Below are 13,513 nucleotides of genomic sequence, written 5' to 3'. Positions count from 1 at the left end.
GATTATAAATGTAAAGGTAAAATAGTACAAGTGCAGACTGCATAGGAGATTATTTTATGATTTAAGTGTCACACTGTTCTTAACAGTATAAAGGAAAAATTCCATTAATGATATAGGAAATATAAATAAACTACTGAAAGAGATTTCTGTTCGCCAAATGACACCATTAAAAGAGAAAAAGCCAAGTCAGAAGGTGAGAGAAGATACTTGCAACATAAGTAACCAACACGACTTGTATTTCAAATAAATAAAAAACTTTCAAATCAGTAAAAGGTTATGATGAACCTCATATGTCAATGATTTTGTCACCATTCAAGGATGTTTGCAAATGGGGCTGAGGGAGATACTAAAATGAAATTCGTTTATATGGACCAAGAATTGAAGGTAATCACTTACGTAAATCAAAGTGATATAGCCAAAGTAAGTAATAAAATAAATAAATAGGGATGGCAGGGGAAAAACAAATGCTCAATAGGAAGTGTACTCATTTCCTTACTTATGTAACTGTAACCCCTCTGTACAGTATCTTTACAGTAAAAAATATATATTAAAATAAATAAATAAATAAAATCCATTTATTCTGAACTGCTAATTCAATCCAGTGTTGAAACATAGTATGAATTGTCCTATTCAGGGTCACCTTTATGAAACAATACAGGAAAATTATCTGGTTAAGTAATGCAATCACAAAATACAAATGCCTTCAACAGAACAGTGTTCTTCATTCACAGAAATCAGAAAAGGAAGGTCACACTATTCAGTTTTCTTCCCAAGATAACCTTTTAAACACCAATAAAAGGAAGACAGTGAAGGGAAAAGAGATACCAAACAAACTTGATTTCAATACCCTCCACTTCAACCACAGGAAAAGATCAATGTCAAGCTCCCCTGAGAAGAGGAAACTGGGATGTCTGGAGGAGAATGACATGCTAGACAATATGCTTAGAAAACAATGATTGTGATCTATACCCAAGTTACTAGAATGAAATCCATGCCCCACTTCTCCCCCCCCTCGCGCCCCCCCCTTACACCCTTGCCCCGCTTCAGCTAAGGCTCCTTCCCTTGGCCCTTTCTCAGAGACAAGTAGGTTTGAAGGAAATTCAGGAAATATTTTAGCTTTCTTCTTTCTCCTCTCTCTCTCTCTCTCTCTCTCTCTCTGTCTCTCTCTCTCTCTCCTCGTCCTGTCACACACACAGGACCCAAGCCTATAGTTAGATTATACTTTTAACTTTACTCTCGATCCTTACATTTTAAATATTACAAAAATTAAATATTTCTTACAAATTCTTTCCTGTTTCCCCCATTCCAATCCCTTCAGTCATCCAATTTCAATTTTCCAGGAAAAAGGGCGAAACTCACGCGACTTTGGCACAGACAGTGCACTTCCAGCTGCCATCCAGTCCCACTACCCGACAGTCACTGCACACCCTAAGGGAGCAGGACTGACATGGGTCTCCCCGGTCAAAGATTAGGCCCAGGTTTCTTTGACAGTGAACACAGACTCTGCTGGTTTCCTGCTGAGTCTTTCCACTTCTACGTTTTGCTTCTAAGAGCTCATTTTTCAGCTTCCTGGAATGAGAAAAAAAATCACTTTATGAATAGGAGCAGAGCTATCTATATTTATGAAATGTTATTTTCATTTTGAAAGAATATTTGAATCAAGGAATCACTGCCAAATATATTTCTTTCTTTCTTTTTTGGAAATACAATTTCTCTCAACACCATCAACAATCCTTTGGTATGACCAATGAAAAAATAGGTTTGTGTTTTACTTTTGACGTCCTCCACCAGCACTGTAACCCTGGAGCACTGGTGCAGTATGGAGGCATACAAAGGACCATGTTCTCTGCCTTCCTAGATATAATACTATATGAAATAACAGGGTCTGGAAGCACTGGAGTTTTCCTTAAGCGATTCCACGAAGTTTGCCCCTACAAATATATTGCCTAGCATTTCAGAAAATGTAAACACTTTTGCTTTGCAGTTGAGAATTGCCAGAAATTTCAATTCACCTATTAGCTCTGCTGTCAGACATGGTTATGTTACAGTCCAGGTGTTAACACTTGAGCCATACCTGCAGCCTGGCTTTTGGCTGGTTATATTTGGAGATGGAGTGTCTCAGACTTTTTTCTTGGCTGGGCTGGGTTGGAATCTCAATCCCCTCATTTCAGCCTCTTGAGTCGCTAGGGTTTCAGGCATTAGCTACCAGTGTCTGACTTCTATGGTTGTGTGATAAGATTAAATGAGATATGAGATAATGTGTGCTCAATAAATGCTAGGTCCAATGTCTACTTTTACTGTGTGATATGGAACCTACTTACTACTTTTAATGACTTGCTGCTCCATGTACACCCCCTGTTGCCACAACATCAGCACCCTCTGGAAACGTGTTAGGATGCAGAATCTCTGGCCCTACCTCATACCCACTTGATCAGAATCTGTTTTTTAAAAATCTGATTTGAGTTTGAGAAGCACAGCTTTGGCATATTTCTTCTCGAGTTATACATTCTAAAGCTATCTGTTGCAATGATCAGGGAAGATTTAAAAATGACCAATTCCCAGGTCTCATGCCCAAAGAATCCAGTATCATTGGTTTGGAATGTGGCTAAAGCAATGGTATTTTTAAAGCTTCTCGATTTATTCTAATACAGTGCTGGATTTGGGAAACACTGTTCTAAAAGTTAAGTTTATTCCTATTTAAATACTTTAGATATGCTATTGATTGCCATTCCCTTCTTCAACACAAATGGCTCTATTATAGTAAAGAAGATTCCACAATCATTTCACATATTTCATATCATGTCCTTTCTACATTTGTGATAGTAACTTTCTGTTCTACGCAACCAGATTAGCATGTTCCCAAGGGCAGAAATGATCTTGTACATACTACTAAGGAACCAATTCCAGCTTTGGTCAGAAAGTCCGTTTGCCTCTCTGTCTGTCTGTCTGTCTGTCTGTCTGTCTTTGTATTTCTGTCATTCTGTTTGCCTATTAGTCTTACTATTTATATATCAATCACTCTGCCTTTCTATCTTTCTCTGTAGATTTTTTGTCAGCTTTTCTGTATGTCTTTGTATGTCTTTCTTTCCCTCTCTTTTCTTTTAGACTTCTGTCTGTCTCTCTTGTCCATCTGTCCTTCTCTCTGCCTTGTCTTTCTTCCTTTGTCTGCTTTTCTCTTCCTTCTTTTCTTTTCTTTCTGTATTTTTTTTTTTTTGGAGTTAGGTTGTGGGCCTGAACTCTGGGCCTGGGCCCTGTCCCTCAGCTCTTCACCTCAAGTCTAGCCACTCTACCACTTGAGCCACAGCACCACTTCCAGCTTTTTTTTCTGCCCATGTGGTGCTGAGGAATCGAACCCAGGGCCTCATGCATGCAAGGCAAGTGCTCTACCACTAAGCCACCTTCCCACTGTCTGTCTTCCTGTATGTCTGTCATCCTGTCTGTCTGTCTTTACATTTGCCTATCTTTCTTCTAGTTTTTGTTCTATCCCTCTCTTTTCTTCCATACTTCCATCTCTGAACTTTGGTCCTTCTCTTTGCCTTTCTCTCTCTCTCTCTTCCTTTTTCTTTTCTTTCCTTTCTTTCTTCCTTCCTTCCTTTTCTTTTTCTTTCTTTCCTTCTCATTCTGTCTTTCCTTTCTTTCTTTCCTCCCTCCTTCCCATCTGTCCTTCCTTCCTTCCCTCCCTCCCTCCCTCCCTCCTTCCCTCCCTCCTTCCTTCCTTCCTTCCTTCCTTCCTTCCTTCCTTCCTTCCTTCTATCATTGTCTTCCTGTTAATCAGACAGAAAGGCTGATAGGAGAGAAAGACAGAAAAAGAAAGGAAAAAGGAAGAGAACAAAAGAGAGAAAGGAACAAAAAAAGAAAGAAAAAGAAAAAGGACTGATACAAAGACCATAAAACAGAAAGATAGTACTTGCTCTTCTCTCTCACAGAGATACCATCCATATAAGCTAGAAATGTCTCTAGTTTGAAGTAACAGGCTTAACAACTGGATTTCTTTTTTTCTTTGATTCCACACAACAATAAACTCTAAGTTACAAACTAACATCAATAAGGACTCAGTGTCCTTTCATCCTAATGCATCCCTAAACTCAAAGTGTGGTTTATCATTCCTATGCAAAAGGACTAGGCAGTTCCAGCACAGCTTCTTTTATTTAAGGAAGGAAGAATAAAGTGTGCGTGTGTGGGATGGGGTGAGGAGGGCATAAGCTGCATCTGTGCAGCTCTTCTGTCTGTAAGCTGGAAAACATAAGCTGACCTAGAAGTCCTCTCATCAGAATTCCTCTTAGGTTTCCTTGGCTAGACAAGGTCACATCATTGTCACCTTCTGTAAAAGAGACTGAGAAGGCGATACTCCACTCTCTCTAATAGAAAGAGACAAAAAGAGGATTGAGGAATGACTCATTTTTTGAGGCATAATACTAATAATAATAGTTATTATTAATAGTATTATTATTGTCAGTTGTGGGGCTTGAACTCTGGGCCTGGGTGCTGCCCTTCAGTTCTTTAGTTTAAGGCTAGCGCTCTATCACTTTGAACGTCACTTCTGGTTTTCTGGTGTTTTTTTCAAGATAAGAGTCTCACAGACTTTTTGGCCCAGGCTGGCTTTGAACCTTGATCCTCAGATTTCAGCCTCTTGAGTAGCTAGGATTACAGGTGTGAGCCATCAGCACTTTGCTGGGATTAGATTTACATCACATAAATTCTCCATTAGGCTGCAGTCCCTCCTTTCAGGCAATCTTATTTCATGGTTCACTTGAGGCTACAATGCTTGATAAGAAATGTACTCATTATCTTGCCCATGTAATTGTAACCCCTCTGGACAGTATTTTCACAATTAAAAAAAACCATATTCCCACTTGCTGCCTCCTCCTCTTTCTCCTTTTCCTTTTTCTCCTCTTCTTCCCTTTTCCTTCTCCTTTTCCATTACTGGAACTTGGACTCCAGGTCTCATGCTTTCATTTGGCTTTCTTGGAGAGAGATGGCTGCAACCCTCCACTGAGCCATACCACTAATCCAGCATGTTGCTGAGAATAGTTTTACAGGATTTTCTGACCAGGCTGGATTAGCACTCCAAACTTCCAGGTTGTAGCCTTCTGAGTAGCTCGAATGATAGGTATGAACCCCTAGTTCCCAGCTCCACTCCTTCTTAAGGGTCACAATCTACCACCTTCTTAGTCGCTTTTCCTCATCTTTTGAATATTTTCACACAATTTATTCCCTTTGTAGTAGGCTGAATAATGGTCAGCCAAAGACACGGAGCTTGAAAATGTCAGTCTGCAGATATAGTAGTTAAAATCTGGTGGGCCAGATTTTATCCAGGTGGGCCAATGTAATCATAAGTGTAGGTTAAGGATGAGGTAGAGGAAGATTTGATATAGACAGAAGAGGAGAAGGTATTCAGAGGAGAAAGCAGTGTGAGTACAGAAGCAGAAACTGGGGTGATGTGTTCCCAGCCCAAGAGTGCCAGGAACCACCAAGAGTTAGAAAGTCAAAGATCAGATTCTTATTTAGAACCTCTGGAGAGAGTATGTTCCTCCAGGTATTATTGATATTTATTTTAGGCTTCTGATCTCTTGAAGTGTGAATATTTGCCTTGCCTTAAGCTACTTTGTTTGTGGTAATTTGATACAAGCACAGAAAACATTCTCTTCTTTTGGCATAAGTTCATGGTAACTATAACATCCTCAGGCAAAACACTCCCTGAGTTGTTGTTTCTTTGGCCTGTTCAGATTGAACTTCCTCATTTCTTTCTGTCCATATGCACCATCCAAACTCAAGGGTAAACCTTGGAACTTGTCATCTCTAGAAACTATGTCTTATTCAAAGTCATGAATTCAAGCATTGTACTTTCTGAGAACTAGATCATTTTCTCCTAGCTCATTTGCTGAAGACCCTCACTGAAATAATTTTCAGTTGCCACCAACTCATCACTTCCTCATATCCATCAGTTTTCTTCTCAGCTTACTTTTCCTTAGAGCCAAGATAGAAGAAAGCTTGAAAATGTGCCTGTTTGGTGTCCTTACATTATTTTAACTTCTAATTAGTTCTTCATAAAATAATTGTGTTATTAGATAATATTTACTTACAAACATTTCCAATAACATGCTGTTCCTTTGCTTAAAACTCTTATTTTTTATACCTTGGTGCTTATTTTTGTTCATGAGTTTCTTTTTTGAGATAGGCTATCCCTATATACCTCAGACTGAATTTACTGAATTCACTGAGTTCTCCTGACTCAGCTTGCTAGAATGCTGAGATTACAGGCATGTGCCACCATAACCTATAAAAATCTGCCTAATGTAGCCCCTTACTGTCTACTGCTTCCTCTGGTCATTTTCCATCTACTTACTATATCTAAGCAACATGGTTCTATGTTAAGTTTCCTAAATAACCAAGTTCTTCCCCACTACAAGTCCTACTTTCATGCTCCTTCCTCAGCTGGGAAGGCCTCTCCCCACTCCATTCACAAGCACTGTAAGCATTTCTGCTAAATGGTTCCCATCCTCCAACTTGTTCACAGTTCGGATTGGGCATTCCTTCCCTCTTGAAGCTAGATGTGGTGATGTGACTTGCACTGATACATGAAATGTGGTGTGCAATTTTACATGGAATTTTAAAGATCAAGTTCATAGTCAATTATACATTCTCTTATTTCTATGGAGAATGCAACATCTAAAACAGTATCTGTTACTACAAATCTGGTTTGTGGTCTGAGGATGCTCTGAAATATAATTCCCAGCCCACCCTCTCATAAGCATGTAGCCTGATTAAGAAACTTTCATTGTTTCTAGCCAATGGTACTCTTGTTCAGGTGTGACTTGGTGACTGATAATAATCTAATTCTCAGTTTTGTTGGCTCACACACATCTTTTCTATTTCTGCTTTTCTATTGTTGATTCCCCAGAGAGGCTTCTCTGACCACCAGATCTATAGTTGAGTTGGTTCTCATCTTATTTTCACTTGTAGCAGTGTTTTCTGTTTCTTTGCATCACTCACTACATTTTTTAGTTGCACATATTTGGCTGCTTGTTGCTGGTTTCCTTTATCTCTCTCATTCCTCTTTAATCTTTGCGTTTATATAGGGGACAGACTACAGGAAGGAAGACTCTAGACATAGGCATAAAGGGAAAATTGATATCCTTTTTGTATAGCTTTATATTTTTTAGCACATGACTCAGTGCCTGAACACAATAGATATAACTGAGTAAAACAAAGTCTAAACAAAATCAAGTGAACAACAGAGAGAAATAGAGAAGTGAGTGGGAAGGTAGAAAAGGAAGGAAGAAAGGAAGGGAGGGAGGAAAGAAGGAAGGAAGATGTGACTGTGCTGATTACTAGTTATCACTGCACATTCTACTTAACCTCTTTGGGTCCCGGTAACTCTAATTTCAAAATAAAGATAATATCTCCATTCCTGGCTTCTTTCAAGAATGTTTGCGCAACCTGTAAAAAGTCTATTAGTATGTTTTGTGAATTATAGTGGCTTTATAATATGAATTAATTTTTATTAAAAATGAAGAAGAGAGCCAAGTACCAGGGGCTCATGCTTGAAATCCTATCTACTCAGAACACTGAGATCTGGGGTATTGTTTTCTGATAGGCATAAAAGTCTATGAGAAGCCAACTCCAGTTAACCAACAAAATGCTGGACTGGAGATATTACTCAAGTTATTGAGCACCAGCCATGTCAAGTGAGGGCTTAATGCCCTTGAAGGGCACAAAAAAAGAGAACAATGCATAATGTTGGCTTTGTTAATAAAATTGCCTAAAATTCAGATCAAACATACTTCAAAAATTATACACTCAAAAATTACAGATTTTTCTCAGTTCCTTTATAATGGTTTCCATAGCTTTTCTGTCTTCCTAAACTCCATATTCTTTTATTCAGAAAGCAAGAATATTTGGATTCCTCAAAATATTAAAAATTCTAATTATTCCTGTTATTTGTTCTTATCAAAAGAAAAGCAAAGAATATGGGAAGTGGGAGAAAAAATGTAATAGAGATAAAAATAACCCAATTTCAATGTTAAAAATCTGGTCAAAGACAGGAAAGGTAAAAATGAAAAAGCAAAACATCTGCTGAAGAAATTTAATTCGTGAATACCCATTCCTTATTTGGACTGATCCAAGGTACTCTTGAATTTTCAATTATCAGTTTACTCTCTAATTTTCTTTTTTTCCATACATATGCATTCATATTAATATATAAATTGATGAACTTTATGTAGTTGAAATCTTAAAGACCAAATAAATAGACTATCTTGACTATGATTTCATGCTGAAATCTTTGCATCTCTATATTATGGTAATATATTGAATTTCTTTTCCTCCTGTACCATCATCAAAACAGCTCAATGTGTTAAAAGGACTTCTGGTTTTATCATCCATTAGACACATTCCTTTCAGATCAGGAATTGCTTTCATTAAAATTCCAGTCAGATTTATATGCTACTATTTTTCCTTTTGTTGCCTCAACTAGGCCACATTGTACAGAACACTACTTTTCACCAAACAAGCTAGAAATTTATTCTATCCAAGCAATTAGCTGCCTGGAAGAGGAAGTCATGAATAAACAATTTATAAAGCATCCTCTATTCCTTGATGCTTTTAAACAATGTTATGGAGTAGAACACACATCAAGGCCAAAGGGAAATAATGAGCAAGTGAGAATTCTGTAAAAGTCCAGACCATAGAACTGTAGTGGCAGATAGCCTGGGGTCAAATTGTTATACAATTCATTTTTCTGAGATTTTTTTAAAGTTTTTTGAATTGTTAAGGTGATGTACAGAGGGCTTACAGTTAAATAAACAAGGTAGTGACTACCTTTCTTGTTGAACTTGTTACCCCTTCCCTCATTTTTCTCCACTTTCCCTCCTCCCTATTCTACCCCCCCCCAAGTTGTAAAGTTCATTTCCAACATATTGTCTTGTGAGTATCGCTGTTGCATTTGTCCTTTGTATCATCGTGTGTGTGTGTGTGTGTGTGTGTGTGTGTGTGTGTGTGTGTGTGTCTCCAGTCTTATGGGGAGTTACCTTATCTGTGTCTCAAAATATGCTGTCTATACAGCAACCTCACAGGCTTGTTGTGAGCATTAAACAGGATGATATTTATAAGCATTTAGCATAGCATGACGCATAGTAATTCTAGTATAGACAACTCTGCTTTTTGAAATATCTATTCTCCTTTTTGTCTCTATTAGTGGAATGCTTAGTTCATCACTACTCAAAGTAAAAACTAGATTTGTAAATAATCCTGAATCTCATATGGAAGCAAAAATTCCCTCAAATATTAAAAAAGATCAAACAAAACAAATAAAGCTGGAGGCATCATATTAGCTGATTTCAAGACATAGTATGGAACCAAAGTAACTAATACAGAAGAACACTGGCATAAAAGATGGACACAGAATAGAGATTCCCAGAAGTAAACTACTGCATCTATAATCAACTTACTCTTCACAAAGGTGTGAAAACATATACTGTAGAAAAGACAGTCTCCTATATAAAAGATACTGGAAAAAATGGGTATTCATATGCAAACTATTGAAATATTACCTGTCTCTTATCCTGTATAAAAATCAACTCAAAGTGGGTAAAATAGCTGAATATAAGACCTGAAACTGAAACTACTAGAATAAACTACGGGAAACACTTCAAGACATTCTTATACACAATGAATTTTTGGTTAAGACCCTCCAAAACCAAGAAACAAAAGCAAAAATAGACAAAAGTAGTTCAAATGGGGTGACACTGTTAAAAAAGAAATGTACTCATTACCTGACTTATGTAACTGTAACCCCTCTGTACATCACCTTTACAATAAAGATGAATTAAATATATATATATATATTTGAAAATAGTAAAAATAGAAAAATTAAGGAGACAAAATTAAGAAACACCTGTACAACAAAGAAAACAATTAACAGTGGAGATACAATTTTCTGACTAGTATAAAATATTTTCCAATTATTCATCTGACCAAAAAAATGTAGCAAAAATAAAGGGAACTCAAAAGACTTAACAAAAATAAACTGCCAGATGTGGTGGCATGAGCCTTTAATCCTAACTATATAGGAGGCTGAGTCAGAATGATCACTGGAGCTCAGGAGTTTAAGAATACCCAGGTAACACAGCAAAACCTTGGTCTTTTTTGTAAACAGAGAAGGGGATAAGTAATTTATTTAAATTTGGACACATGATGTGCATACTCAATGGTGCATGAAAAATGTGCTCCATAGTATTACTAATCAGAGAAATGCAAATCAAAACCACAGTGGAATATCACCTCAACTCAGAATGGCTATTATCAAAGACAAAGGTAACATGTCTTTAAGGATATGTAGAAAAGGGACCACATGCACTGTTGGTAAAGATGTAGATTAGTACAGTTATTATGTCAAATAATAGAAAGGTTCCTCAAAAAATTAAAAATAGATCTATCCACCATATGATCTACCAATCCTATTTCTTGGTATATATCCCAAAGGAACAAAATTTGCAAGCTAAAAGACACCTCATGTACACGCTAAATGTACACACTCAATGTACGTTCATTGTATATATTATTGTATCACTATTTGCAATAGCTAAGATATGGAATCAACTTAGGTGGCTATCAACTGATATGTATAAGGGAAGCAGAGTCCTGAGTGATAAGAAAAAGATACAAGATATTGTGGGGATTCTGAGGAAGAATCACAATAGATGGATGAATAAAGAAAATATGGACTATAGATACAGTGAAATATTGTCCAGATGTCAAGGATAATGTTTCATTATCCTTGTTATTTGCAGCAAAATGATAAGTCAAAGAAGATATAGACACACAAACACAAGTATCACATAGTCTCATATGGTGGACTGAAAAAAGGCTGACCTGAATGTAGAATAGTGATTACTAGAGGCTGAGAAGGTAGGGAGAAGGGGAAATAATTGGAGGTTAGATAACAAGTACCCAAATGCAGTAAAGTAGAGGGAACAAATTCTAATGTTTCACAGCATAATGGAGGTGACAAGAGTTCGCAATATCTTAGTATATAGTTTATGAAAAACTAAAAGAGAGAAACTCAATGTCTCCAAAGGAAATGATAAAGAGAAGAAATGTTAACCTGATTTAGTCAGTTCATGCTGTAGACAGATGTTGAAATATTACACTGTGCCCATTAATATATATATATATATTTATTTATAGCATGTTACTCAGAATAAAAATAGCTATGAACATACTAGATTTCCCAGTGTTTATTTCAGTGAGCTTTTGTCAGGAGAGTAAACATTGGCCAATGGAATATGATCAGAAATGACACATACAACATGTAATTCATGTCCCTAAAAGGAAAGAGAAGACTCTTTTCCTCAACCTTTTATCCCAGGTTCTGAGCTGAGAACCTATAGCTGAATCAGTCTAGAACAAGGGGGGAACTCTCAAGATGCAGGAGGAATAAGGCAAGGAGACCAGACTCTTGCTTTAAAAGTCAAAACAGCAATGCTGCTAACCAACCTAGATTTTCACATTAGACCAAAATATATTTGGAATGAATATGTACCTTGTTTAAGTCATCATAACATATCTGATATCTACAGCCAAATCTCTTTCCTAACAAATGCAATAAGAAATCAGAAAGGTTTGAGGTGTAGCTTAACTGGTAGAATACTTGCTGAACAAGCATCAGACCCCTAGTGGAATTCCTAGTATCATACAAAAAAGAGCTTAATAAATATTAGCTCCAATATTGTGCCATTGCTCTGAGGTTTTGCTTCAGGCTCTAGTGCAATACGAATAAACTATATCCTGGTCTAGAGCTAGAATTTCATATTACATTAGGAGAGCAAAATGACAGGGATTGATGAAATGTTCTGTCAAACCAGAAACAATGAAACAAACATCACTGAAATAATATATGCAGACAGAATAATGTACCAACAGCTAGATGCTGATGTCTGTACAGCTCCTAACACTCCTTTCACTCACACCCAAAAGGCAATGCCATCAAGTCTGGTGCTATTTCACATCTGCTTGAGGATATTTCAGGTCTGACCATATCTTTTTTCAGTATTCTGAATACAAAAATGTTGCCTTTTTAGGATGGGAGTATAATTCACTGGCCGAGCTCTTGCCTAGTATTGCAAGGCCCAGGATTCCATCCCCCAAACCGCAAAACGAAATTTGAAAAAAAATACATACATTATCTTTTTGTTTTGACTATAGTTTCCATGTGCAGAATCTAATATTGAAGCTTGAAGGTCATACTACAGTAATGACACGTGCTCTTATTTACTCGTTGTGACCTTAAACTTTGACAGCCCATGAAAAAAGGCATTGTGATTCCCACTTCACAGTTTCAAAAGAGAAAAGGAGAAAGGAGAGAGACTGAGGAAAGGGTGATGGAGTACATCGAATGCATGTACAAAAATTTAACAATGTATGCTATATAACAATATATGCAAATAAAAAAGTACGAAAATACCTGAGCAATCGTGATTAATGTTTGTAATTTTAATTATTCAGGAAGCTGAGATCTGAGGATCATGGTTCAAAGCCATCCTGGGCAGGAAAGTCCATGAGATTCTTAATCTCTAATTAACCACCAAAAAGCCAGAAGGGCAGGTGTGGCTCAAGCGGTACAGCACTAGCCTTAAGCACAAAAGTTCAGTGACAGTGTGTAGGCCCTGAGTTCAAGCACTATGACCAGTACAAAAAAAGGAAGAGCTGAATGCTAGTGACTTATGTAGTATGTAATCCAAGCTATTCTGCAGGTTGAGAGCTAGAAGACTGAGGTTCTATGCTAGTGCAGGTAGAAAGGTTTTTCAGTGTTCATATTGAAAATAGCTAGCAAAAATGGGCTAACATGGCTCAAGCAGTAGAGTACCAGCCTACCAGGCAAGCAGAGCATGAGGCTCTGAATTCAAATCCTAGTATCACCAAAAAAAAAGAAAAAGAAAGGAACTCCTCAGAAGCAAGTTGCTGTGGGTTCTAAGGCCACTAGGTGGTGTAGTGATGACTCAGATTCAGAATTTCCTATTTCCAAATTCTCCACTCTTTTGTGAACTATTGATTCTCCATCTATCCAAATGTTTTTTGTTTTGTTTTGTTTGCTGAGAAGGGACATTGTAGTTATTAGGTGTTGCTGTTCCCCTTCTCGGTGCACAATGCATACTGAAAGTTAATCTTTGGTAAACAGGAAAGGTTTCTTCTGCTTGCACTTCTTCACCTACCATATGGTATCTGCCCAAATTGAATCTCATCATGAAGTCTCTCATGACAGACAGTCCCTCCATGGAGCTGCAACTCAACAAGCCCCACTCTGGTTCTAATAAACTTCATAAAGACTTTGATTAGTTTCCAATCAAAGGCTATTAAAAAGCACCATCAGCCTCTAAGAATTGGGGAAAGGTTTTGTCTCAATTAAAAAAATTGAAGGAGGAGGCTGCAATGCTTGGTAAGAAATGTACGCATTATCCTGCCCATGTAATTGTAACCCCTCTGTACAGTATGTTCACAAATAAAATAAAATTAA

At 37.3% G+C, this 13,513-nt stretch overlaps 1 protein-coding gene across 1 annotated transcript in view; it reads right to left on the bottom strand.

Moving 5' to 3' along the window:
- Positions 1–13,513, bottom strand: part of Sytl5 (synaptotagmin-like 5) — a 92,238-nt gene that overhangs the window by 65,067 nt on the left and 13,658 nt on the right. The window contains exon 2 of the mRNA XM_013026733.1: positions 1,360–1,569. Within this exon, the coding sequence (XP_012882187.1) occupies positions 1,360–1,569 (210 nt within the window). The remainder of the gene's footprint in view (positions 1–1,359; positions 1,570–13,513) is intronic.

Source organism: Dipodomys ordii, unplaced genomic scaffold (genome assembly GCF_000151885.1).
Source record: "Dipodomys ordii isolate 6190 unplaced genomic scaffold, Dord_2.0 Scaffold96, whole genome shotgun sequence".
Taxonomy (NCBI): Eukaryota; Metazoa; Chordata; class Mammalia; order Rodentia; family Heteromyidae; genus Dipodomys; species Dipodomys ordii.
This window is presented reverse-complemented; position numbering and strand designations above follow the sequence as displayed.